Source organism: Apus apus, chromosome 27 (assembly GCF_020740795.1).
Source record: "Apus apus isolate bApuApu2 chromosome 27, bApuApu2.pri.cur, whole genome shotgun sequence".
NCBI lineage: Eukaryota > Metazoa > Chordata > Aves > Apodiformes > Apodidae > Apus > Apus apus.
The window spans coordinates 1,736,014-1,760,197 of NC_067308.1; the positions used below are offsets into that span (position 1 = coordinate 1,736,014).

At 66.9% G+C, this 24,184-nt stretch overlaps 3 protein-coding genes across 3 annotated transcripts; 2 read left to right on the top strand and 1 right to left on the bottom strand.

The window, feature by feature from the left end:
* Positions 1-786: 786 nt before the first annotated feature.
* LOC127394819 (mothers against decapentaplegic homolog 6-like) lies at positions 787-3,877 on the top strand. Its single transcript, XM_051641079.1, has 4 exons — positions 787-846; positions 1,175-1,585; positions 1,737-1,850; positions 2,418-3,877. Exons 2-4 carry the CDS (start codon positions 1,195-1,197, stop codon positions 2,951-2,953), a joined length of 1,041 nt encoding a protein of 346 aa, XP_051497039.1. The 5' UTR covers positions 787-846; positions 1,175-1,194; the 3' UTR covers positions 2,954-3,877.
* A 132-nt stretch (positions 3,878-4,009) lies between these two features.
* Positions 4,010-18,466, top strand: ZBTB7B (zinc finger and BTB domain containing 7B). The gene is made up of 3 exons (XM_051641035.1): positions 4,010-4,035; positions 15,399-16,396; positions 16,998-18,466. Exons 2-3 carry the CDS (start codon positions 15,408-15,410, stop codon positions 17,434-17,436), a joined length of 1,428 nt encoding a protein of 475 aa, XP_051496995.1. The 5' UTR covers positions 4,010-4,035; positions 15,399-15,407; the 3' UTR covers positions 17,437-18,466.
* Positions 18,467-19,122: 656 nt separating this feature from the next.
* Positions 19,123-23,972, bottom strand: DCST2 (DC-STAMP domain containing 2). Its single transcript, XM_051641240.1, has 15 exons — positions 23,735-23,972; positions 23,483-23,653; positions 23,296-23,397; positions 23,005-23,199; positions 22,833-22,898; positions 22,238-22,451; positions 21,469-21,626; positions 21,230-21,394; positions 20,958-21,125; positions 20,753-20,853; positions 20,544-20,674; positions 20,323-20,438; positions 19,637-19,730; positions 19,307-19,531; positions 19,123-19,225 (listed from the first exon to the last, which is right to left on the bottom strand). The coding sequence occupies exons 1-15, from the start codon at positions 23,970-23,972 to the stop codon at positions 19,123-19,125; spliced, it is 2,247 nt and encodes a 748-aa protein (XP_051497200.1).
* Between the last annotated feature and the right edge of the window lie 212 nt (positions 23,973-24,184).

A 24,184-nucleotide genomic window follows, 5' to 3' on the forward strand; every position in this document is an offset into this window, starting at 1 on the left:
CAGCCTGGTTGGAGCTGCAGCAAAGGTGGCAGCGGTGGGATTTGTGGAACCATTTGGATGGCGGGGGGGTCCCCTGGCAAGCCAAGCCCCCCCGTGCCCTGGTGCTGCCCGTGTCTGTCCCGGCGCGGGGGAAGCACCGCGTGTCCCAGCTTTGGCGGCAGCGCCTGGCGCCAGAGCGGCCGCCCTTATCTCAGCGGGAAGTTGGGAGCAGGAAGCCTGGCCCAGCGCGGGATAAGGGTCCCGTTTACATTAGCTGCTTTGTTGTGGAGGAGGCCCCCACCCTTGCATGGTGCCCACGAGAGGGCCCTGGCTGCAGGGGGACCGGGGGGGGCTGCAGGGACCCCCTGCGCAGGGTGTCAAGGGGGGGCTCAGGCAGGCCTCACACCCCTGGTGTGGTCGCAGGCAGGGGTGGGGGCTGCCAGGGTGATGCTTGGCCACTGCACTCCATGATCCCCTTGCCCAGGTTGGCTCCTGCAGCCAGACACTGGTGTGGTCCATGGTGCCATCGGGTTTCCCAGCTGCGCCATGCACTGGTGTGGTCTGCGGTGCTGTCACAGCTCCCAGCTGCCCATGGCAGCCCCAGCACCGTGGTTCTGGGCATCGCTCCCTGCTGGAGCCCAGCCATCCGGCACCTTCCCTGTCCCAGCAGTGGCTCAGCCCCGGGACAGGATGGACGGGGCGAATCACTGAATTCCCCAAACAGGGAGGGCCGGGGGAGGGGAGAGTCTGTCCCGGCACAGGAAAAAGTACTGGTGGGAGGCGCAGCAGGCAGAGCGGTGCCGGCTGCCCCTGCGGCACGGCCCGATGCGCAGCCCCGGCTCCTCGCTCCCTGCTCTGCTGCTCGCTGTGAGTGAGACCCCCCCCCTGCACCAGGGACTGTACACCAGGAGGGTGGGTGCTGCAGGCGGGACCCCCCATTCTTGCCATCTTGGCATGGGCTGGTTGGTTTTGGGGTCACATCTCTGTGTGACCTTGGGGACACTGATCCCCCTGGATTGGGGAACCTGGTGTGTCTGGGGGGACGGGGACATGCAGCCGTGGTTGGTGCCAAACCAGGCAGGGTGGTCTTGCATGGGCCCCGTGGGGAAAGGGAGTGTGGGAGGATGCTCCAGGTCCCCACCGGGGACCCCCCACAGCCCCATCCAGACAGGGGGTGCCTGTGCCCGACCCACAGGTCGTTGCTGCCATTGCCCCATGTTCGGGTCCCGCCGCGCCGGGCTGGTGCGGCGGCTGTGGCGGCAGCGCTGCGTGGCCAGCCCCGACGACAGCCCCGGCGCCCTCAAACCAGCAGCTCACGCGCTCTTCAAGAAGCTGAAGGACGAGGAGCTGGAGCTGCTGGTGCAGGCGGTGGAGAGCCGAGGTGCCTGCGAGGCCGGCTGCGTCTGGGCACCCCGGGGGGAGCTGCGGGGGGCCAAGCAGGGGCTGGCTCCCCAGGTCCTGCTGTGCCGCCTCTACCGCTGGCCCGACCTCCGCCAGCCCCATGAGCTCAAGCACCTCTGCTACTGTGCGGGGGGCCGGGGGGGCTGCGGGGACACGGCTGCGCTCTGCTGCAACCCCCACCACTTCAGCCGCCTTGCTGCACCCGGTGAGTCCCCCCACACCCCACACCCCCCATGCCGACCCACCCTCTGACCTCTGCTCCCCAGGGCTGCCTCAGGGCTCTGAGGGGGGCTCTGGGGAGCTCCGGGGTTGGGACACACATCCCAGTCCCTCACTCCATTCTCTCCCCCCCATAGAGACGCCACCACCCCCATACTCGAAGGCACCCTGGGGTCCTTCCTGGCCAGATGAGCCCCAGCACCCTGGCACCCAGCTCCTGGAGTTCAGCTACAACAGTGGGGACTGGCGTGGTAAGGGCGTTCACCCCAGGCAGGGGGGGTCAGGCAGGGCTGGCCTCACTCCCCCCCAGCTGCTGATAGGGGTACAGGACTGTGAGGGAGAGAGACCAAAAATAGGGGAGCACCCCTGGTGGGACGGGCTCTGGTGCAGGATGAGGGGTTCCTGCCGGGGTCCACCCCCTCCCCCTGGCTCCTGTTATTTTTGGCGGCGCCGGGCTCCCCGCCGGAGGAAGCGCTGCCGACGGGGACACACACAATGTGCCTTGACGCACACGGCGCGGCTCCGGCCTGGCTGCTGGCCACCAGGCCACTGCCTGTGGGGGCCCCACCTTCCCCTGGAGCGGGGACCCCCCTCACCGCATCCCCTGGGGACAGTGGCCAGGGACTGCCTGGCCCTCTGTGCCTCCAGCGACTCACACTCTGCTGGCACATCCCAGGGGCACCCTGTCCATTTGTCCTGCATGAACGAGCGGGGGGACACAGATCCCCTGTGCCCACTCATCTCCCTTCAGCCCCTCCAGCTTGGCTGTGCTCACTGAGGCTCCACCGGTGGTGACAGCTCTGCTCTTCCTCCACCAGACACCAGCCCCTCACGGAGCACAGTTAAGGATGGCTACTGGTGCAAACTGGCTTACTGGGAGCACCGGACGCGTGTGGGCCGCCTCTACGCCGTGCACGAGGCGTCGGTGAACGTGTTCTGTGAGCTGCCACGGGGCAGCGGGTTCTGCCTGGGCCAGCTGCCGGCTGCCCACCGCAGCCGCGCCGTCCGGCGGGCGCGCGGCAAGATCGGCCGGGGGCTGCTGCTGAGCCGGGAGCTGGGCGGCGTCTGGGCCTACAACCGCAGTGACCACCCCATCTTCGTCAGTTCGCCCACCCTGGGCCCCCCTGGCACCCGCGGGCTTACCGTCCTCAAGGTGCTGCCAGGTTACTCTGCCAAGGTGTTCGACTATGAGCGGGTGGGGGGGGTGGGAGGGGGGCGGCTCCCAGGGGAGGGGCCCTGCGACCTCCACAGTGTCCGCATCAGCTTCGCCAAGGGCTGGGGACCCTGCTACTCCCGGCAGTTCATCACCTCTTGCCCCTGCTGGCTCGAGGTCCTGCTCAACCGGCCATGCTGAGGGTCTGGGGGTGCCAGGGAGGTACCAGGAAGCACCCCAAGGTGAGTGCAAGTTGGGCACAAGTTGGGGAGCCACTTCACTGCCACCCCAGCCTTCCAGGGTTGAGGCGCAGTGGGGTCATCCTGGCCAAGGAGACCCTTGCTAGGACCTTCTGCCTCTGCCCTGTGGGGGGTCCAGTGCCTCCCATGCCTGGCTCACCACCCGGCCAGCACCCACCGCCACCAGCCGTGGGTCTCTCTCTGAGGCAGGGCACTATTTAATCTCTTTATATCTTATTTTATTATTTTATTTTAATGGTTAAATTTATTTTAATTCATCTTATTTTTGTAAAAAAAGCAAAGCAGGATGTAGGAGTCCTCTCCCATACTATAAGTGGCCAAGGCCAGGCCAGAGGGGGCAGCCAGGGCAGGGTGTGCAGGAGCCAGAGGAGGCCAGGGACCCGGGGAGGCAGATCCCCAGGGCAGTGGAGGAGGCTGTGGGGTCAGGGGGGCATAGCAGGTGTGGGGGGGGAACTGGAGGTTGCTGGGACATGGGGGTGTGGTGTCAAGTGAGCACAACTGTATCAGTGTGGGGCTGGTGAGCACAGGTGGAATGTGGGGCAGGTGAACAAAGCTGGATGGGTGAGGGGGCAGGTGAGCAGAGCTGGATAGGAGAGGCAAGTGAGCACGGCTTGATGGGTGTGGCACAGGTGAGCACAGCTGGACAAGTCTGGGGCAAGTTCTGGGCCAGGGACCTGCCCCCCCGGTGGGTGTGGGGCAGGGGACTCCCCCGGCTGCCTACTGCCCGGGGACCGAGGTGCTGATCAGGAGCTGAACTCGGGGCTGGTCCAGGCCCCCCGTGGGCGCGCGCAGCCTTGGGGTTCCCGGGGTGCCCGGGTGCACCCCCTGTGTGTAACTCCAATAAACGGTGCCCGTGGCCCCGGTGCCGCCGTGTCCCCACGCTGTCGCGCAGTGCCCTCTGCAGGCGGCCGCAGCCGGCCCGCCGTGACCGCCCGGTCCTTCCTGCCACGCCGCCGTCCCCCGGCCGAGACGGGCCCGGCGGCCCCCCCTCCCCCCCCCCGGCCCCGGCCCCACGGGCAGGAGGTGAGCGCAGCCTCGCCATCGGGGGGAGCGGGCGGGTGGCACCGGGAGCGTAGCCGCGGACATCGGGGTTTCGGTACCGGCACAGTCTGCGGGGAGCAGCGGCCCGTGAGGGCAGGCGGGGGCGGTGAGGCAGGGGGGGCCGCGGGGGGGCTGGGCGGCAGCGCGGGGGGATTTTCTGCGGATTTCCAACCCCTCCGGTTACCGCCGCCCTTCCCGTGGGATCCCCTGGCCCGGCGGGTCGGTCCTCGCGGGATGGGCGGGGGGAGACCGGGCGGACGGACGGCGGCGGTGCAGGTGCACGGACAGACGAACGGAGTTGGAGACGCGGCCGGGGCAGGGGGTGGGGGGCAAGGCAGGTGGACGGACGGAGCGGGGCCCGGGGCGAGCTGGGTTCGGCGGCAGGTGCCCGGTGCTGGGTTCTGGGAGCGGGGGGGGTCCCGGCGCTGGAGCGGAGGCCCCCGGCGCGGCCCGGCTGACATAACGTCTGCGCGGGGCCGTGTTTGCCTTGGCAGCCCCCGGCGGCTCCTCACACTTTCCGCCAGCGCCGGGCAGCGACCGGGCTCTGAGTCAGGGCCGGGGGGGGGCCGGGGTGAGGCGAGGTGAGCGCCAGGCCGGGCCGGGCCCGCCGCTGCCTCCCGGGGGCCGGCGGCGGCCAAACAGGTTGCGCGGGGTCCCCGCCCAGGCACCTGCGGAGGGGGCCGCGCCGGGGGGGCCGCCGCGCCCTGCCCCAGTGCCGCCGGCAGCGGGGAAGGGGGGGGCTGCCCTGCCGCACCCCTCGGCCGCTCGTGCCCAGTTCTCCATTCACCCCCCGGTACCCGCTTCTACCCACCCTCCCGTGCCTGGCTGTCAATGCCCGGTCCTCCATCTCCCTCTCGGTGCCCGATCTCCCGGTGCACGGTTCTCCAACCTCCCCCTCCCAACCCCCGTAGACTCATTCTCGATGCCCGATTCTCCATCCTCCCCCCGTGCCCGGCTCGCCAGTACCCGGTTCCCCGCCCCCCCACGCCCCGTGCCCGCGGGGCGGAGCGGAGCGGGGGGGCTGGCCCCAGGGCTCGGCGGCCGCAGCGGGCGGGGCGCGATCGGCGCCTGGCACCGGGCGAGGCGCCGGCGGGGCCGTACCGAGCTCCCCACCGCGCCCCCAGTCCCGGGGCCGGTCCCAGTGCGGCCCCGTTAACCGTCGCCGTCCCGCACCTCTGACTCAGCTCTTCTGCCCCCCCCACCGCCCCCCCCGGTCCCGGGGGGGCCTCGCATGGCCCCCGCCCTCCCATGGGGGGGTGTGGCGGGGCTGATGGGCGGCCCCCCTCACCAATAGGAGGCCGGACCGCCGGCGCGCCGTCCAATGAGTGGGGAGGGGGCGGACGCTTCCTGGAGCCCCGGCGGCGGCGGTGGCGGGGGGGTGCGGGGGGGGCGGGCTGGGCGAGGCGGCGGCAGGTGAAGGCGGAGGCGGGGCCGAAGCCCCGGGACCGGCCCCGGAGCTCGGGCGGGGCGCGCAGGTGAGCGGCGGCGGGTGGGAGCGGACGGACCCACCGACGGGGTCTGTACGGCAGGGACCGACCGACCGGTACCGGTACCGGTGCGGCGACGGCTTTTGAAGTCGGGTTGCGGTGAGTGGCGTGAATCCGGGATGCTACCGGGTACCAGCGGCGGGCGGGCACAGTCAGGGTGCGAGCAACGCACGGGCGGTGCTCTGCACCCCGATCGTGGCCGCCCGTCGCCGGTACCCAGTGGACTCCAGTGGGGTGGGGGGGCCGGTCACGCGTGGGCTGTTCCTGATCCCTCCAGTGCCTCCCGGTGCGGCTGCCAAACCTCTGAACAGTGTCCGGTTGCTGTGCCCTGGTCCCCCTTGGGTTCAACCCACGGGTACTGCTGCCATCCCCGGTTGCGTGGGGCAGGGACCTCTCTAGGTACACCGCTGCCGGTAGAGGGGGGACCGGAGGGTGGGTGTCCCCGTGTTTGTGTGACACACCGGTGACCTACTGGGCCTGGCAAGCTGCTGGCGAGGGTCAGCACAGGGGGTGCCCACTGGGCCCAGAGCCTCGGTAGCACCCGCCGAGCATGGGTGGACTCTGCCCCGCGCACACCCAGCCCCGCCGTACCTGTCCCCCCCCGGCTGGCTGCCCCCGGCGGCTGTTTGCCCGGGGAGGGGTGCGGTATTTACCCTCCCGCCGCGGCCCACGCCGGAGAAGAGCCACCGTCCTGGGCCGCAGCTGCCCTTGACTTAGGACTGCTTTCACCGGGTGAGGGGGGCTCGGTGCCGGGTTTGGCGTGGGGTGAGTTGCCCTGTGCCTCAGTTTTCTGTGCCGTAGCCAGGCTGGCTGGGCAGCGGGTCCCCGGGGAGCGGGGCTGGGGTCCTCTGGTGCTGGCCGACGCTCCCGGCAGCCGCCAGCGACTCGCGGCTGCGGCGGTGATGCCGGTGCCGGGCGCGGAGTGAGGGGCTGGACGCAGGAACTCGAAGCGGGTGCGTGGAGAAGGGGAAGCTGTGGGGCAGTGGAGGGGGGGGGGGGGCGGCGGGGCTGAACTGGGGGTGCCCTTGCTGGGAGGAGGGTGCAGGATGGGTGAAGCGCCCAGGCATGGGGATGTGATCAGTAGGTGGGTAGATATCAGTGGTGGGTCCTGGGGGGACCCTCTGAGGCCACCTGCCTGGGTAGGCCCCCCCCCCGTGCTGGCAGCACCGAGGCCGTGGCAGCGCGGCTCTGCCAGCTGGTGCCGTGCACCCTTGGTGCACACGTGGCACGAGCGCGACGGGCCTGAGCGCGGCGGGGGGCGGGCAGTGGGCGCAGTGGGGGGCAGGGGGGACAGCGTAGCCCCCCGCGCCCCTGGTCCTCGTGGGGTGGCTGCTGCCCCCCGCGTTCGCCGAGCGGGAACTTCTCCTTCGGGGCGGATGATGAAACCACAGAGAAATCTCTCTGCTGGCAGCGCGCGGGCTGCTGGCGGGAGCCCCCGGGAGCCCGCGCTCCCCCTGCGCCGCCGCCGCCTTCCCATAGGAACCCCACCACTGGGGGGAGGGGGGGCGCCTGGTCCGGGGGGGGGTTGGCGGCCGCCCGACTCCCCGCAGAAACGCCGGCATCCCCGACATGCCCCGGGAGCCGTGTGCGTGTGTCCACACCCCAGCCAGCCCCCGGGGCGGCTGCAGGACCTGGCAAGGGGCTGGGCTGGGCTGAGACCTGTCAAACTCGCTTCATGCCAGGGAGGTGACGCTTGGGTGGCCGCGCAGGGGAGGTGGCCGTGCCCCGGTGCTGCTGCCGGTCACCTTCAGCGGGCCCGGTGGGATTAGGTGGCTGGTTTGCGTGCACGCTGGTGCAGCGGGTGCCCGGCGCCCCCGGAGCCGGTGGCGTGACTTGGGGGGGCCGTGGGCGGGCAAGGGGGGACCGGGCCGTGGCGGGGGAAAATGAAAGCAGGTGATGCGGAAGGAGAAGTAGGTCAAGCAAGTGCTGGCCTCTCCCGGCAGCCTCGGCTGCGCTGCCTGCTCTTCTCTGCCCTGCTGTCCCCGCCGTGTCCCCATGGCCAGCGGCCAGAGGGGATGGTGAGTAGAGGGTCCTGCTGCCGGCTCCCAAACAGGTTGGGTGCCAGGTGCTGCCTGCCCCGGGTGCCGACTGGGGAGTGCGGCCGGGCTGGCTGGCACACAGCGGGCACGGCAGCGCCCTGGCGTTTTTGCTCCTGTTCTCTCCCCATGGGGATCCCCGGGGACACAGGGCTGGGGGCCGTGGTGGGGGTGGGCAGAAGGATGCTTCACTTCAGGCTCGTCCCAGGGGACAGAAGGGGATTCCCGTCCTGCTGTCACAGTGGGGACATCCCAGCGGGGCTCAGCGATGGGGACAGCTCAGGGACAGCCCCATGTGCCGCAGTTGCGGTGCACAGCTAGCTGCCCCCTGCTCCTCTCTGCCGTGGGGCTGTGGGACCATCACCCTCCCCACAGCACAGGGCTGGCTGGGGTCTGGCTTGTGTGGGTCAGGGAGGCCGCAGTGGACACAGCCCCGCTGGCAGGGCTACGTGGGCTCGGGGGGGATTAGAGCTGCCTGCCCCCTCCTTCCCTCCCCCGGGATCAGCCGTGGGCAGCAGGGAGCTGGCAGCAGGCAGCTGCCGTGGGGGCGGAAGCTGGGCTATTTCAAGGGGTGTGGAGGGGGGGCCGTGGGCTGGCACTGTCCTTGCCGGGTGACCCCACTGGGCCCAGCACCACCCCAGTGCTAGGATGGAGCATTGCAGTCTGTCCTGGGGTGGTGCTCGGTCCCTGGGGTGCTGTGAGGACAGGGACATCATGGGAGAGAGGAGATGCCATCGGCCTGGAGGGTTCCCCGGGGCACTGCAGTGGGACCCAGGGGTCTGGCCGCCCTCCAAGGGTCTCCCGTGACTGTGCTGCAGGCGAGCAGCACTGGAGTCAGCTCACCCTGGGGTGGGAGAGCCATGTCCTGCTGCCACCAGCACCCTGTGCCCAGCACCTGCGGGCAGCTGAGACTTGCTCCAGTCCTGAGCTGGGCTCGGCTGTGCCAGCTGGGCTGCAGAGGGATGCTCAGCTCCACTGTGCCCCTTTGGGTGCTGGCAGGGGTGGCCTGGGCACCATCTGGGCTTAGAGTCCCTCCAGGTGCCACCTGCCCTGACCACAGCTTATGTGGGGAAGAAAATAACTGTTTCCAACACCCTCCATCACGGGTGAGTTTCACCCCACACTGGGGGGATAAAATATGGGTTTTGCTGTTGACCATTTTGTTCCTCCCCCCTCCCTGAGCTCTATTTTGGCAATCCCTTCCCTCCTTCCTTCCCTCTGGGAAAAGGTGGCCCCACTCCCAGAGCCACCCCGGCAGGGACAGCCCGTATCCAGCCTCGCATGGCCTTGGTGCTGGGCTGGTGACACTGGCAGTGAGGAGCCCAAGAGTGACCCGCAGAGGCCACACATCCTCAGCCACATCTCTTCTGGCCACCAATGGGCAAGCAGGTGGCCATTGGACCCCCTATCCTGGCAGATCAGGGTTCCCTGTGTCCCCATGGCACAGGAGATGGGGATGTGTGTGGCTGTGGTGCCCGTTGTGCTGCCTGGAGAGTGACTGGAGCCATGCAGGAGCTGGGATGCTGCTGGAGCCCATCCCTGCTGCCTGCAGGCTGTGTCCCATCACTGGGGACACTGGTCAGGGGAAAAATGGCCAAGGCAAGGGTAGAGCAAGGAGGAGGCTGGTTGAAGTTCAGCCCATCCCCACCTCCACCGCCTGGTCCCCTCTGGGTGGGCACCCTTGGTGACACTGGCCTGGTTTTGTGGTGGGCGGTTGCGACACCCCCTCCCAGGGTGTGGGGGGCCCATGGTGACTCACCCCTGGCCACCAACGGGAACCCTGAGTCAGGGCTGCGTGCCCATGCCATGCCCGTGCCGTGCCCCTCCCTGCCCGCCTCGCCCACCTTATCTCCCGCCCTTAGCACCTGGCACACCTGGGCCAGGGGGGGCTGGCGCCATTCCCCTCCTTTATGGGGAGCAAAGGGCAGGCAGAGGATTGGCAGCCAGGTGCCCACGTCCCTCTCTCCCTCCCACCTTGGGGACACTGGCTTGGGGACATGCCCCCCCTCACCCTGAGCATCACGGCATGGCTCCGGCCATTGGGCTGACCCATGGCAGCACGGCTGGCTCCTGCCTGGCACGAGGTCCCCAGCGATGGAGGAGGCAGGATACAGTGCCAGAGTGAGATGCTGGCACGGCCACTGCCCCTCTGCCCGCCCATGGGGGCTCTTGCACAACCCGGCTCTTTCCGCCAATGTTTCCAAGGCCGGAGGCCCCCGTTCCCTGCCTGGTTCTTCCCTTTTCTGGCTGGCGTTACTACCAGACTGGCCGGGGCCATGCCAGGCCGCCCCCCAACCTAAGTGGGGGGCAGCCCCACCATGGCACCCTGGCACAGCCCCGGCCAGGCTGGTGTGGGGGCGTCCAGGGCGGGTGCTGGGTGCTGGTGGTGGGGTGTGGGGAGCGCTACCAGCCTGCTAATTAATTGCTGTTTAGCTGGGGATGTGGAGGGTGTAATTACGAGGGGGGAGTTACACGAAGCTGCACCAAGGGGGGCTACATGCCCCCTGGGAGCGGGGGGGACCAGGCAATGGGGTCCAGCCAGGGCCATTCCCTGGTCGCTGCATCCCCCCATGGGACTGTCCGCAGGGTTGGGGGGATGGCTCCAGGGCAGGCCACGGCACGCCCAGCCCAGCCCAGCCCTGCGGTGGCTCCCGCCAAGCGCAGGCGCCCTCCTGGCTCGGCCGATGCCAGCTGGGGCCAGTGGCCAGTGGCCAGCACCCAGCGCCCTGCCCTGGGGCTGCAGAAGGGTGAAGGCCTGGCTGACACCTCGGTGTGGGGGGTTGGGGAGAGGGTGATGCCAGGCGCAGTGCTGGTGGTGAGGGGATGCTGGTGGTGATACGACTGGTGGGAGGCAGTGCTGGTGGTGAGGGGACAACGCTGGTGGCAACACTGGTGGCGAGGAGGCGATGCCCGTGGCACAGGGCACCCGGTGCTGGGAATTTCCTCTGACAGGAGGGGTGCAGAGGGTGCCCCCTGCCTGGTGTCGTCTCGGCGCCCCGCAGCACGGCGCTGGCCGCCAAGGGTTAATGCCGTGTGTGTTCTGGGAAGCGGGGCTGGGAGGTGCAGTGACCCGGGGTGTGGGCGTCGACTCCTTTTGAGGTGGGATCCTGCGCTGAAGTGCAGCGGGGAGCGGGGCCAAGTTCACACACAGCACCCTCAGCCTTCCCCTCCCCGCCGCCGGCCCGGCCGCGGCGCAGCGCCGAGACACGCCGGGACGAGCGCCAGGTGAGCCCCGCGCCCACCCGGCCCCGGTGGCCGAGAAGGTGCACGGGCGGCGGGGAGCTGGGGGGGGATCACCGGGCATGGCTGCTCCAGCACCCACCGGGATGCTGGTGTCACCGAGCCCTGCACCGCCCTTGGGACGGGACGGGAGGGGACGGTGGAGGCGCGGATCACCACGGCCTGGCAGAGCGGGGCCCGTGCTTGGTGGCAGCGATGCCGGCCGGGGTGGTTTTGGCCGTGGGAGGGGGCTGCGATGCCAGCTCGGGGCCGGCGCTGGGGCTCGTCCCTGCTGCAGGTGCCGGGGTTGGCACTGGGGAGGCCGTCGGTTCCGCAGCCGCCGGCTCCACCATGGCGGGGCTGCCCGAGCCCGGCCTCCAGCCCGGCGATCGCACCAGGGTGGCACCAGGCCCTGGGGCTGCACCGGGCAGTGCCGGCCGGCGTGGGTGGGAGGAACCTCGGAGCCCCTTCTCTGGTGCCAGTGGCCGCCATGCCTTGGCCGGGGCACAGGGCCCTGCCCGCGCTGTGCAAGGAGACCGGGAGCCATCCTGGTGGCACCGCGGCGCGTGATGGCAGCGGGGGGCGGGTGGTGCCGTGGGGCTGGTGCCATGGGGCTCGCCCAGCACCATGGGGTGGGGTGGGGGGAGTCTGTTTATCCTCTTCTCTCTTCAAACCATTTCCTTTCCTCTCTGCTCGCTGGTTTCTTCATTTCTTCTTTCAAAGAGTGGGAACCGCTTCCCCCGGCTGCTTCCCTCCGGCACTGGGACCCCAGCACAGCTCCAGCACTGGGACCCCTGGCACGTCTGGGCTTCAGGGCCACCAGCCTGGTTGGACCCCAGCTCACCACCTTCTCTGGTGGGTGAGCACAGGAGGGTTGCACAGCCCCCCCAACCCTGCCAACCCCCTGCTCCACGGTCCTGCCATCCTTCCCCCAGTCCTGCCACCCCCCTCCGCACTGCAGCAGTGGGCACCAGGGTCGCGGCCCCTCCCTGCCAGCTTTGGGCAAGGTGAGGGGTGGGTGGGGGGATGCCCAGCCCGGACGCCTGGGTCCCATTCCTGGCTACCCACGGGCAAGGGGCCCCCCCGTGGGGCCGGGGGCCGGGGAGGGGGCTGGCCCCACACTCCCCTTCCTGGGTGACTCATCCGCCCCTGCGCGGCTGTGAAGTCCCTCGACAGCGTTTGTGACTGAAAGCAGCTGCTCTTTGCAGCAGCCTGGGCTGGGGGCTGCGCTCCTCGAGACCCCCCCTTCCCTTCTCCATGCAGGGACCTCCAGGCACTTCCTCCTACCCCACATCTCTCCCCATCCCAAGGCCAGTGGTTGGTGCAGGCTGGCACTGTGCCCAGGTGTCATCCAGGCTTGGTGGCATGGGACAAAGTCTGTCCCCACACAGGGTGGGTGCCACAGGGGCCAGACCCCCACCCTGCTGTGTGTGGCTGGACCCCCCAGGTGGGCAGGTGGGGGTGGCAGGTGACCAGGGGCTGGCAGTGGTTGTGCCAGGCCGGCGGTGGGATGTCAGGGTGACCGGGCACCCATTGTTCCTGTTGCCACCCGCCCTGGCGTGGGAGCTGGCTCAGCATGGGGGGTGAATCCCCCACCCGGCTCTGCAGCCAAAACGGGCCTGGCTGCTGGTGTTGACGTAACTGAGAAAGCCCCGGCGCGGTGGGGGCATTGCTGGCAACCCCCAGCTCGTGCCCTCCATGCCATTGTCTGGGGCACAGGCCAGGGCCAACTGGGGGACCAGGGGTGGCTCAGGCCCCCTCATGCCTCGTCCCCCCTGGTTTCCTTATCGGTGCTGCCATCTCCTCGACGGCAGCACCCGCTCGGCATGTGACTGCTCCAGCGGGGAGGATGCGCGGGGGGGCGGGGGGTGGCGGGGCAGGAGCTGTGACAGGCGGTTTGGGGCGATGGAAAATCCCCCGCCTCACACCCTCATCCGCAGGCATCCGGCCCTGCACCCGCTCCTGGGGGTCCTGGCCTCCTCGCTGCTTTAAGCCGTGCCCCTGCCCAAGAGCTCTGCAGAGCTGGCAGCACCTGCACCATGGCACAGCGAGGCTGGGGGCTGTGCCTGTTCCTCAGAGACCCCTGGCAGCCACTGGGGTACAGCGAGGGCCTTGGGTGCTGTGCTGAACCCTGGTGCAGGAGCTCCCACATGTTGGTGTGTGCCAGCTCTGGCCCTGCCAGCAGGCAGAACACCTGCGAGGGTGTCTCATGGTGCCGTGGGGAGCAGGGGACAGAGGGTCTGTCCCATTGCCATGGGGGTGTGCCTGGAGGAGACAGCAGTTCAGGACCCCAGTGCCGCTCCACCCTGGGACCACTGCCAGTGATGCTCCAGGGGTCCACACAGCTCCGGGGTGTCCTCAGCAGGTGCCATGTCCCTGCCACCCCCCCAGCCATGGCATGGGGCACTCGCCTCCCCTAATCCTGCCCTCGCGGCTAATCCTGCCTAATCCAAGCAGGGGCTGTCGCTGCCTGTTGGCTCCCAGGGCCCTGATGGCTTAATCACCCCTAATCTCCTCACCCCCGCCCCAGCAGGCAGCAGGGACCCCGGCCCGGGCGGGCTCCTGGTGAGGGGCAGCCATGGGCGCTTGGCGCCGGCCTCCCGGGCGGTCGGCACTGCCCGGCTCCCAGTTTCAGGGGTGGCTGCTGCCTGCCCTGCCGGTTGGGCCTGCTCGGCAGCGCCGGGGCGGCTCCGCAGCCGGTTGCTCCGGGGCCGTTCCCAGCCGCCTGCCGAGGCAGCCCCACGCTGGCGGCTGCCCAAGCGCAGGGAGCGGCCGGCGCGGGGATGGGCCCCTGTGCCGGGGGCCGCCGGCCGCGCCGCCCCTCCACGGGCAAGAGGGGGCACGTCCCCCGCCCCGCCGACGGCACCGCGTGGCTTGGCACAGCCCCGCACGGCGTGGCGGGGCTCGGCACGGATGGGGCTGGCGGGGCTTGGCCTGGCCCACTGCAGCTCGGCAATGGCCAGTGCCACATGCCACCATCTGCCATGACTTGGCTTGGCTCAGCTTGGCCATGTCCAGTGCCACATGCCACTGCCTGCCATGGTGTGGCCCGGTGCCGCTCAGCAATGGCCAGTGCCGCATGCCACCACTCGCCATGGCTTGGTGCAGCTCCGTGTGTCATGGGATGGCTCTGGCAGCACCAAGAGCCTGGACATGGCAGTGCTGTGTGTCCATCTCTGCCTTCCCCAGGCTGCAGCCACCAGATGGATCTCCCACTCCGGTGCCACCCAGCAGCCCTGGTGTCACCTACTAGCATGGGACAGCAGGCAGGGCATTGCCCACAGCTGAGCAGGGGCTTGCAGGCCAGGTTACAGCACTGAAGCTACTGCCTGTGCCCTGTCTTGTGGGTCGGGAGGGCAGCAGGCTCTCTCTTCCCACAGGCTCCATCACCTGCCCACACTAACTCGGCGGAGTGTCCCATGAAGCACTGTGGGGACTCTGAGTGCCAGAGCCGGCAGTGCCGGGTGTTTGGCTGAGGCCAAGCCCTGCCAGCCACAGCGTGGGAAAGGCCGAGCTGGCGCAGGCAGGGCTGGGCTGGGCCAGGAGCTGCCCCGGGCTGGGGCAAAGCGGGCGGGAGGGGGCCAGGCCCCACCGGGAGCGGGGGTAGGAGCCGGCGGCACGGGCGCCGATCCTAATCTGCAGCAGCAGGAAGTGTGGCCCCCGTTCCCAGCCCGACCAGGCTCCGCAGAGCGGCCTCGGGGCCCATCTTCCAAGCACCCGCCGCCCACCCGCACCCACCACCGGCGAGGCCCCCGTTCCCAGGACGGGGTTGCTGGGAGCTGTGCCTTGGGGCTGGGGGCTGGGGGGTGGGCTGAGGCAGGAAGCGCTGCCGTGTCTTGGTGCCGTACAAAGGCACCGCGCTGAGATTTCCCCCCTTTGCTGTGGTGGGGCAGGCGGGCGGGTGCCAGCGGCAGAGGAAGTGTGGGGGGCTGTGGTGGGGGGGGGGGCTGCCACCTGCCGACCTCAGCACGGGGCTGCAGGGGGCTGAGGGCAGCCCCCAGCCTGCCCTGCTTTGGTGTCCCACGAAAACCCCAGTCCCTGGTGCCACTGAGCCCTGTGTGATGGAGACTTTCTCACAGCCCAGCTTCATGGCAGAGCCAGTGCCAGAGCTGGGGTAGAGGAGCTGGACCAGCTCTGCTGGGCTGAGGGAGCTGAGCAGGCTTCTGCCTGAAAAAAGGAAGGCTCCAGGGAGACCTTAGAGAACCTTTCAGTACCTGAAGGGGCTCCAGGAAAGCTGGGGAGGGACTTGGGACAAGGGCAGGGAGGGATGGGATGAGGGGCAATGGCTTTAAACTGAAAGAGGGGAGATAGAGATGAGATCTTGGGAAGAAATACTTTGCTGTGAGGGTGGGGAGAGCCTGGCCCAGGTTGCCCAGGGAAGCTGTGGCTGCCCCATCCCTGGCAGAATTGAAGGGCAGGTTGGATGAGGCTTGGAGCAGCCTGGTCTGGTGGGAGGTGTCCCTGCCCATGGCAGGGGTGGGACTGGATGAGCTTTAAGGTCCCTTCCAAACCAAACTCGTCTGGGATATGATGCTTGAGCCACTGTCTCTCCTCTGAGCACTGTCTCAGCTGTTTCCCATGCCGGGCCCTGTCCTTCCCGCAGGTGAGGACAATGGCCAGCCCGGAGGACGACCTCATTGGCATCCCCTTCCCTGAGCACAGCAGTGAGCTCCTGAGCTGCCTGAACGAGCAGCGGCAGCTGGGGCTGCTCTGCGACGTCACCATCAAGACACAAGGGCTGGAGTATCGCACCCACCGTGCTGTCCTGGCCGCTTCCAGCCTCTACTTCAAGAAGCTTTTTGCTGGGCCGGGGCCAGGGCAGGAGGTTTGTGAGCTGGACTTTGTCGGGCCGGAGGCTTTGGGAGCCTTGCTGGAGTTCGCATACACAGCCACGCTGACCATCAGCAGCGCCAACATGGGTGAGGTGCTGCGCGCCGCACGGCTGCTGGAGATCCCCTGCGTCATCGCCGCTTGCGTCGAGATCCTGCAGGGCAGTGGTTTGGAGGCCCCCGGCCCTGACGACAGCGACTGCGAACGTGCCCGCCGCTACCTGGAGGCTTTTGCTACCCTCCCCGAGGGTGAAGCCCCTGCCCCGCCACCCCCCCGCCCCACCGCCCGCCGCAGCAAGAAAACCCGCAAGTTCCTGCAAGCCCGCGGTGCCCGGCTCAACAACCACACCGAGGAGCCCCCGGCCGAGGGCTGCGGCAGCCCCCCGCCGCCGCCCCCGCCGCCCTCACCCCCCCTGCCCGAAGGGCTGTCCCTGCCCTACGACAGCTTTGAGCTGCCTGAGGAGGAGGAGCTGCCCCCACACCCCTTCCCCTTCCCCTACCAGCCTCCCCTGTCCCCCGAGGAGGGCGACGAGGATGAGGATGCCATCGACCCTGACCTGATGGCATATCTGAGCTCACTGCACCACGAGTCGCTGGCACAGGGGCTGGATTCGCCCGACAAGCTGGTGCGCAAACGCCGCTCGCAGATGCCCCAGGAGTGCCCCGTCTGCCACAAGGTCATCCATGGCGCCGGCAAACTGCCCCGCCACATGCGCACACACACCGGTGAGAAGCCCTTCGCTTGCCAGGTCTGCGGGGTCCGCTTCACACGGTGAGTGCTATTGGGACACCCCACTGCCAGCCCCCTAGGCCCAGCCACAGCCCTGGTGTGGGGCAGCTCTGTGGGCTCATCTGCATCCCTTGACACCCCTCGAGTGCTGCCCGAGGGGCTCCCCCCTGCCTGCACCCCCCTGCTGGCACCCAGCTGCATCCTGGTGCAGTGCAACATGGGCACGCACTGCCAGGACATGGTTCCCTGCCTCACCAGAGCCCCTGGGCCCTCATACCCTGCAGATTGTCCCTGCCACATAGCCCTGCCCCACATCCCTGCGTTGTATCCTTTCCCCATATGGCCCACATCCCTGCCACGCATCCCTGCCCCATATGCTCTGCATCCCTGCTCCATATGCCCCCCATCCTTGCCCCGTATAGCTGCTGTGCATGCTTTCCCCACATCCCTGCCCCACATGCCCCACAATCCTGCTACACATCCCTGTCCCATGTCCCCTGTCCCATGTCCCCTGTCTCTGCCCTCATCCTTGCTGTGGGGCTGCCATCACCATCCCTCTGCCTTCTGCAGCTGGGCAGCTGCCGCTGGGGGGAATGCCACCCACCTCCTCACGACTCCCCCTGTGTCCTGTCCCCCTGCCCAGGAACGACAAGCTGAAGATCCACATGCGGAAGCACACAGGCGAGCGGCCCTACTCCTGCCCGCACTGCAGCGCCCGCTTCCTGCACAGCTACGACCTGAAGAACCACCTGCACCTGCACACAGGTGCCCGCCCCTACGAGTGCTACCTCTGCCACAAGGCCTTTGCCAAGGACGACCACCTCCAGCGGCACCTCAAGGGCCAGAACTGCCTGGAGGTGCGCACCCGCCGCCGCCGCCGCGACGAGCCCCCTGCACCGCCCCCCGCCACCCCCGGCCTCGACCTCTCCAACGGCCGCCTGGAAGGGCTGCGCCTCTCGCTTGCCCGCATTTGGGGGCCAGGGAGGCCCGAGGAGGAGGAAGAAGAGCCCGAGGGAGAGGAAGGGCCGCAGCCCGACCCTGTGGTGAAGGTTGAGCCCGTGGTGAAGGTGGAGACGGCGTAGAGCCGCTGCCATGATGGGGCCGGGCGCAGCCAGGGGGGTCTGGGCCCACTTTTGGTCCCGTCATGGTTCATTCCCAGTTATGCAAAGGGGGAAATTCCCCCCTGGCCGATTTGCACAATGGGGTGGGAGGGTCCCCGCCACCCCCCCCGTGCCCGGACCCCCTCGATGTGTCTGGACCCCCTTGACATGGCCGGGCCCCCCAACCGTGCCCAGATCCCACCATAGCGTGTCCAGACAGCAGAGCCCCAGTGGGGAGGTGGGGGTTGTGGGGGGAAGCGGGACTGGGGTGTGTCCCCCCAAACCCCCCTGTGGATTCCCCCCCCAGCGGGGTCAGGGCCAGGTGGGGTTGCCCATGGACTGAGCCCCCCCTGGCAATCGAGGGCTCCCTGGTTGCCGGTGGGGTGGGTCCACTGCCCCACGCTGTACATAGCTTGTCCCCCTCCTCCCCGCCCCGAGCAGCCCCCCCCCGGCGAGCTCCCCTCGCCCCTGCACTCCCGGCTGCTTTCTCTTGGTTGCACTATTCGGGTGAGCCCCGACCCCCTCCAGCCCCGCCCCCCGGCCCTGTGGGACCCCCCTCCCCAGGGTGGCCGGGCCCCAGCGGTCACCCTTCTGACCTTTGCACATGCCCCCCCCAGGGTGCAGCCCCCCCACCCTGCGGGGAGCAGGGGACCGGCACTATTTGCCTAAAATAAGAGTTTATCTATATTTAAAAGATGATGTAATATATTCCCACTCCTGGCCTCCCCGCTGCTGCCCGCCAGCGCTGCCCGGCCTCCCCCCCCGCCTCTGTCCCTTGCCGTGGGGTGCTTGGAGGGGGGATGGGGAGGGGGGGCTCGGCTCCCTCGTGGCTTTAAAGTGCCTTATGGTGAACTTGAACTTTTCGGCTACTTGAACCTCTCTGGTGTCAGGAACCAAATGAATAATCGGCGGGCGGGCCCCCCCGCCGGGTCCCTCTGTCCGTCTGTCTGTCTGTGTTTGTTTTTTTAAACGAAGGCTGCTTGGTAATAAACGGAGAAGCAGGGACCCCCCATGTGCCCAGGTGTCTGTCTGTCTGCCCCACACCTTCCCTGAAGTAGCTCTGCTCAGGCCTGGGGGAGTGAGCAGGGCTTGGGACACTGGGACTGGAGATGGGGGCACCTTAGGGCTGGGGAGAGTGACATGGAGGGGCCGGGGGAACTGTGGGGACAGGGATGTGGCTGGTAATATTGCAAGGATGGGGACAGGTCTGGGATGAAGGAGGGGCCACCATGGGGATGGAGGCAGGGGTACTGTGGGGCTAGGGGCACTGTGGAGACAGTGACTGAGCTGGGGGCACTGTGCAAATAGAGATAGGGGCACCATGGGGCTGGGAACACCACAGGGACAGGGCGGGAGGCATAAAAGAGCTGGAGTCACCATGAGAATTGGGCTGGGGACATGATGAGGCTGGAGATGGGGATACCACAGGGTTGGGGGCACCACAGGGGTGTGGTGGACAGGGACAAGGCTGGGGACACCTCGAGGCTGGGACCACCCTGGCGTGCCAGTGGCTATCTCGGGGCAGCAGGACACGAGTGCCTTGAGAACCGGGTGGTTTATTCCCCAGCCCCTCCCAGCCGTCTCCCCACTGCCCCCGTGCTGTCCTGGCCACACCCCGGAGCCTTGCCCCATGCCCCTCTGCTGCGTGGCACCATCCTGGTGGCACCGTCACCTGGCCCCACCCATCCTGCTGGGCGGCCGCTGGACCATCACCTCCTCCAGGTCACTGTCTCTGCTGCTCTCCAGCTCCTCCTGGTAGGCAAAATCCAGGCTAGGGGGGGAAAAAGCAGTGTTGGAGATTGTCACCCCCAGTGCTGAGGGGGTCATTGTCACCCCTCTTGCCAGCCCTCACCTGGAGAGTGAGCTGTCTGTGCTGCCCTCATCGCTCTCCTCGCTCTCATCCTCTGTCAGCTGGGCCTGCAGCCGGGCCATCATCTCAGGGGGCAACCTGCGGCCACCCCCCCGGCCCCGGGCCACCTCCCGGATCCGCCGCTGCAGCTGCCGCCCTCGCTCCTGGCCCCGCAGCACCTGCACCGCCTCCAGCCACAGCCCCACTGTCTCCTCATCACTGGAGTCCCTGCAGGGATGGGGGGATGGTTGAGGGGGTTCAGCAGGTCACAGCCCCCCTCTAGTGGGCTCCCAGTCCCCCTCTAGTGGGCTCCCTGCACCCCAACTTGCTCACATCTCCTCATCCTTGATGTCCCCATAGGTCAGGGGGCCCATGCAGATGATGCAGGTGTTGCTCAAGGTTTCGTAGCACTCACTGCAATAAAGCCCTGAGGGGAAAAAAGTCATGAGAAGTGGAGAGGAAACCTTAGAGCACCTTCCAGTGCCTGAAGGGGCTCCAGGAAAGCTGGGGAGGGACTTTGGACGAGAGCAGGGAGGGATGAGATGAGGGGGATGGATGAAAACTGGAAGAGGAAGATTGAGATTTAGGTGAGATATTAGGAGGGAATTCTGGGCTGTGAGGGCAGTGAGACCCTGGCCCAGGTTGCCCAGGGAAGCTGTGGCTGCCCCATCCCTGGCAGTGTTGAAGGGCAGGTTGGATGGGGCTTGGAGCAGCCTGGGCTGGTGGGAGGTGTCCCTGCCCATGCAGGGGGTGGAACTGGAATAAGCTTTAAGTTTCCTCCAATCCAAATCAGTCTGGGATTCTGTGATATGATTCTATGATTTTGGGGTGTCTCATGGGCAGGGATACCTCCCACCAGTGTCTCACCACCCTCACAGAAAAGAATTTCTTCCTAAGATCTCAATCCCCCCTCTTCCAGTTTAAAGCCATCCCACCTCATCCCATCACTCCAGGCCCTTGTCAAAAGCCCCTCCCCAACATTCCTGTAGACCTCCTTTAGGTACCAGGGGATCTCCTACCCTTGCACCCAGGTGTGATGCAGGCAACAAAGTCCGGCTGCTCTGACACCCCACAGGCCAGGCAGCGTTTCTGCTGGATGCCCAAGCACCGGGCCAGCCGGGCAAGGATGCGGAACCTGTGGGCAAGGGAATGCTCCATGGGGGCAACGCCACCCCCAGGGGTTGGCATTGCTCCATTAACAAGGGGCTTAGGATGTCTCCATGGATGCATCCCACTGTACCTGGAGGTGAGGATGAGGAAGAGGTTGCTCTGCCCCGTGTCGGCTGTGTGCTGGGTAACAGCTTGGCGCAGGGCACGTGCCAGCCCTACCCGCCGCGCCAGGATGGCACTGTGGAGGTAGGCCACGCGCTCCTGGCAGAGTGGGTATGGGGGCATGAGCGCTAAGAGGGCTGCCAAGGGAGTGTGGAGGAGTGTGGGAGGGCTTTTTACCTGCTCACGGGATGGGTAGTAAGTGGCACACACCAGCCGGCGCAGGCGTGCCACGTGGGTGCCAAAAACGGCGATGAAGATGCAGGTGCCATACAGGAGTCCTGGTGGGAATAGGACAAGTCACACGTGGGTGATCCCGCCCTGGAATCCCCACTCACCCAGCTAGAGCACCCTGAGGGTGCAGCCCGCCCCCGTCCCCGGTCACCCATGTTGATGTAGGTGCCGTAGTCGGGCTCCATGGGCTGGAGGCGGCAGCGCTGAGAGAGCACCGAGACGTTGCCGCGCTGCAGCGCATCGAAGGCAGAGACCACATCCCGGAAGATCTCGCTGGTGTAGCCCTTCCCGTTGACATGGATGCCCAACACCACCGGTGCTGCGGGGGCCCCAAAGGCTCAGTTTGGGGACACATATTGCCCCAAAACCCCCAGAAAGAATAACACCCGAGGGTGCAGCTCTGGCATGGTGGGTGTTGCTCACCCCTGGCGACGATCTCCCCTTGCAAGTGGTGCTGGACCAGCTCAAGCAGCCAGAAGAGGCTATAGTCAGCCAGGATGATGCTGACCCCCAGCACCACGTGGCGCAGGACCCCCACCAGCTCCAGCCCGTACCGGCGCTGCTCCTGCCGTGACAGCCACATCCCACCTGGATGGGGACAGGGACAGTGGTGAAGCCATGCCAAGACCCTTCTGCTCCCCCCCTCAGTACTGGGGGCTGACCTGGCAGGATGTAGCGGCCACTCTCCCAGACTGAGAGAGGCAGGACCGTGGGTTTGCCCTGCTCTGCACACCGCATGTCCAGCTCCACAAAGCTCTGTGTGATGTAGACGTTGTCGAAGGTCTCGTCCCGCAGATACCGGCGACGGTACCGCACAGCCCTGGGGACACAGGACCACAGAATGCTTCTGGTTGGAAAAGACCTTTAAGATCATCAAGTCCAACCACAATCCAACTCTACCAAGTTCAGTGCTAAGCCGTGTCCCTCAGCACCACATCTACATGGCTTTGAAGCACCTCCAGGGATGGTGATTCACCTGCCTGTGCAAAGGTTTAACTACCCTTTTGGTAAAGAAGTTTCTCCTAATATCCAATATAAACCTGTCCTGGCACAACTTGAGGCTGTTCCCTCTTGTCCTGTCACTTGTCTCTTGGGAGCAGAGCCCAACCCTGCTGGCTCCAACCTCCTCTCAGGCAGCTGCAGAGCCAGCAGGTCTCCCCTCAGCCTCCTGGTCTCCAGGCTGGACACCCACAGCTCCCTTAGCAGCTCCTGCTCAGACTTGTGCTCCAGCCCCTTCCCCTGCTCTGTTGCCCTTCTCTGGACACGCTCCAGCCCCTCCATGTCCTTCTTGTCCTGAGGGGCCCAGAACTGACTCCAGGATTTGAGGTGTGGTTTCACCAGTGCCCAGCACAGGAGGAGATACAGCAGAGGGGATGCTGGGCACCAGGTCCCCATCCCCATGGAGACAGAGCGGGCCCTCACCCCACTCACTGGAAGTACATGTAGATGATGGCTAAGAAGGAGAAGTGTGTGAAGAGTGCCAGGATGTTGTGGGCAGGCTCCAGCTGCATGTGCACGCCCTCCATGATGTCCATGGCCACCTCGCCCAGGCTCTTGCTGGCATTGAGGCTGATGTCAAAGCGGTGCACAGCTGTGATGTTGAACTCAAACTCCCGGCGGACACGGTTCAGAGAGTTCTTGAGGGCTGCGGGGGTGACAACAGGGTAGTGAGAGGATGAGGGGGAGTGGTTTTAAGCTGGAAGAGGGGAGATTTAGGTATTAGGATGAAATTATTGGCTGTGAGGGTGGTGAGACCCTGGCCCAGGTTGCCCAGAGAAGCTGTGGCTGCCCCATCCCTGGCAGTGTTGAAGGGCAGGTTGGATGGGGCTTGGAGCAGCCTGGGCTGCTGGGAGGTGTCCCTGGCCATGGCAGGGGGTTGGGACTGGATGAGCTTTAGATCCCTTCCAACCAAACCATTCCATGATTCCATGACAAGGGGGTGCTGGTGGTGGGGCTGAGAGCCAGAAGGGGGCAGAGGGGGAGCTAGGAGGGACCCTTGACCCCCCCATGGCACTAAGGTACTCACGGTCTGCAATGTTTCTCTTCAGGAAGGACTGGATGTAGTTCGGGATGATGCAGAACACGAAGACAACTGCAGAGAGGTGGGGGGGTCACTGCCAGGGCGGGACCCTTCTGGTGGGCAGAGGTCCTCGCCACCACCTGTGCCCCCACCCAAAGGAGCTAGAACCCCCACGCACTGTTGGCCAGGCCACAGAGGAACCGGAAGGCGGGGACGATGTAGCAGAGGAAGAAGAGGAAAGGGATGGTCTTCATGCAGTTATCATAGGCCTCGTCGAAGAGGCGCACACAGCGGCGGTACGGTGACCCCAGCTCCTCATTGCACAAGTTGCCCACATTCACCAGCCACTTCCAGACGCTGTGCAGGGCTCGGGCTGCAGGTGAGGAGGAGGTGTTGGAGGCCACGGGGGTCCAAAAACAGTACGGGAGGGTACAGGGGGGGCTGGAGCCTCCTGTGACCCCCTGCTCACCCACGTGGCCAACGGAGTCCATGATGGCACGGAAGAACTTGCGGACGTGGTCGCCCACCACTTTGGCTTTCTGGGAGATCTCCTTGATTTTGTTCAGCATTTCTGCGGAGAGAGGGGACCCCTGAGCATATCCCAGGGCTGAGGGAGACCCCCCTGTCTCACACCCCTCCCCAGCCCCCCCACTCACTCATCAATGGCTCCTGGGCACGGTGCAGCCTCTCAGCTGTCTGGTTGAGGGCCAGCTCAGCCCCACACGCCAGCGACTGGGCAGACTGGGAGAAGTTGTTCAGGATGTTGGTGCAGGGTCCCTGCACAGCCATGCACAACGCCAGCATCAGCATCAGCATCTTCCCCTCCTCTGCAGGGGACAAGGGGGTCCTGGGCTCAGCTGGGGCCCAGCACACCCCAGATCATGGTGGTGGGACGGATGGCTACTCACTGGTGAAGATGTGGGGCAGCGACAGCAGCACAGTGACCCGCGCCCTGATGGAGAAGGCCATGCCCAGTCCCAGCATTGCTCCCAGGCTGATGGTGGAGACCAGGCAGTACCTGATATCGTGCCCCTGGGCCAGCAGCACCAGAGCCCCATACAAGCTGGCCAGGGTCATGCCCAGCATGAAGCTACCAGTGCTGCGAGCCAGTTTCTGTGCCTCAGTCATCTCCTCCATCTGGGACATCTTGTCCCCAGATCAGGGCTCAGGGCTCTGCCCCTGATCCTCAGCTCTGCCCAGTCACAAGACCGGCCCTATGCTGGGCTGGGCAATCCCAGGTTCCCAGTGCTCTCCCAAGCTTCTGGTGTGCACCCAAGCTTCTAGTGCTCTCCCAGGCTCTGGGCAGTGGATGGAATGGGTGGCTCACAATGCTCCAGTTCCAGGGGACTGGGTTCCAA

Bases quoted from the DNA above. Each gene is read 5' to 3' on its own strand.
- ZBTB7B (XM_051641035.1), top strand. From the start codon at position 15,408: ATGGCCAGCCCGGAGGACGACCTCATTGGCATCCCCTTCCCTGAGCAC. The intron at 16,397-16,997 runs GTGAGTGCTATT...CCCCCTGCCCAG, and splicing joins TGCGGGGTCCGCTTCACACG to GAACGACAAGCTGAAGATCC.
- LOC127394819 (XM_051641079.1), top strand. From the start codon at position 1,195: ATGTTCGGGTCCCGCCGCGCCGGGCTGGTGCGGCGGCTGTGGCGGCAG. The intron at 1,586-1,736 runs GTGAGTCCCCCC...TCCCCCCCATAG, and splicing joins CAGCCGCCTTGCTGCACCCG to AGACGCCACCACCCCCATAC. The intron at 1,851-2,417 runs GTAAGGGCGTTC...TTCCTCCACCAG, and splicing joins CAACAGTGGGGACTGGCGTG to ACACCAGCCCCTCACGGAGC.
- DCST2 (XM_051641240.1), bottom strand. From the start codon at position 23,972: ATGTCCCAGATGGAGGAGATGACTGAGGCACAGAAACTGGCTCGCAGC. The intron at 23,200-23,295 runs GTGAGCAGGGGG...CCTCACCTGCAG, and splicing joins GGACTCCGTTGGCCACGTGG to CCCGAGCCCTGCACAGCGTC. The intron at 20,675-20,752 runs GTAAAAAGCCCT...CCACTCTGCCAG, and splicing joins ACTACCCATCCCGTGAGCAG to GAGCGCGTGGCCTACCTCCA.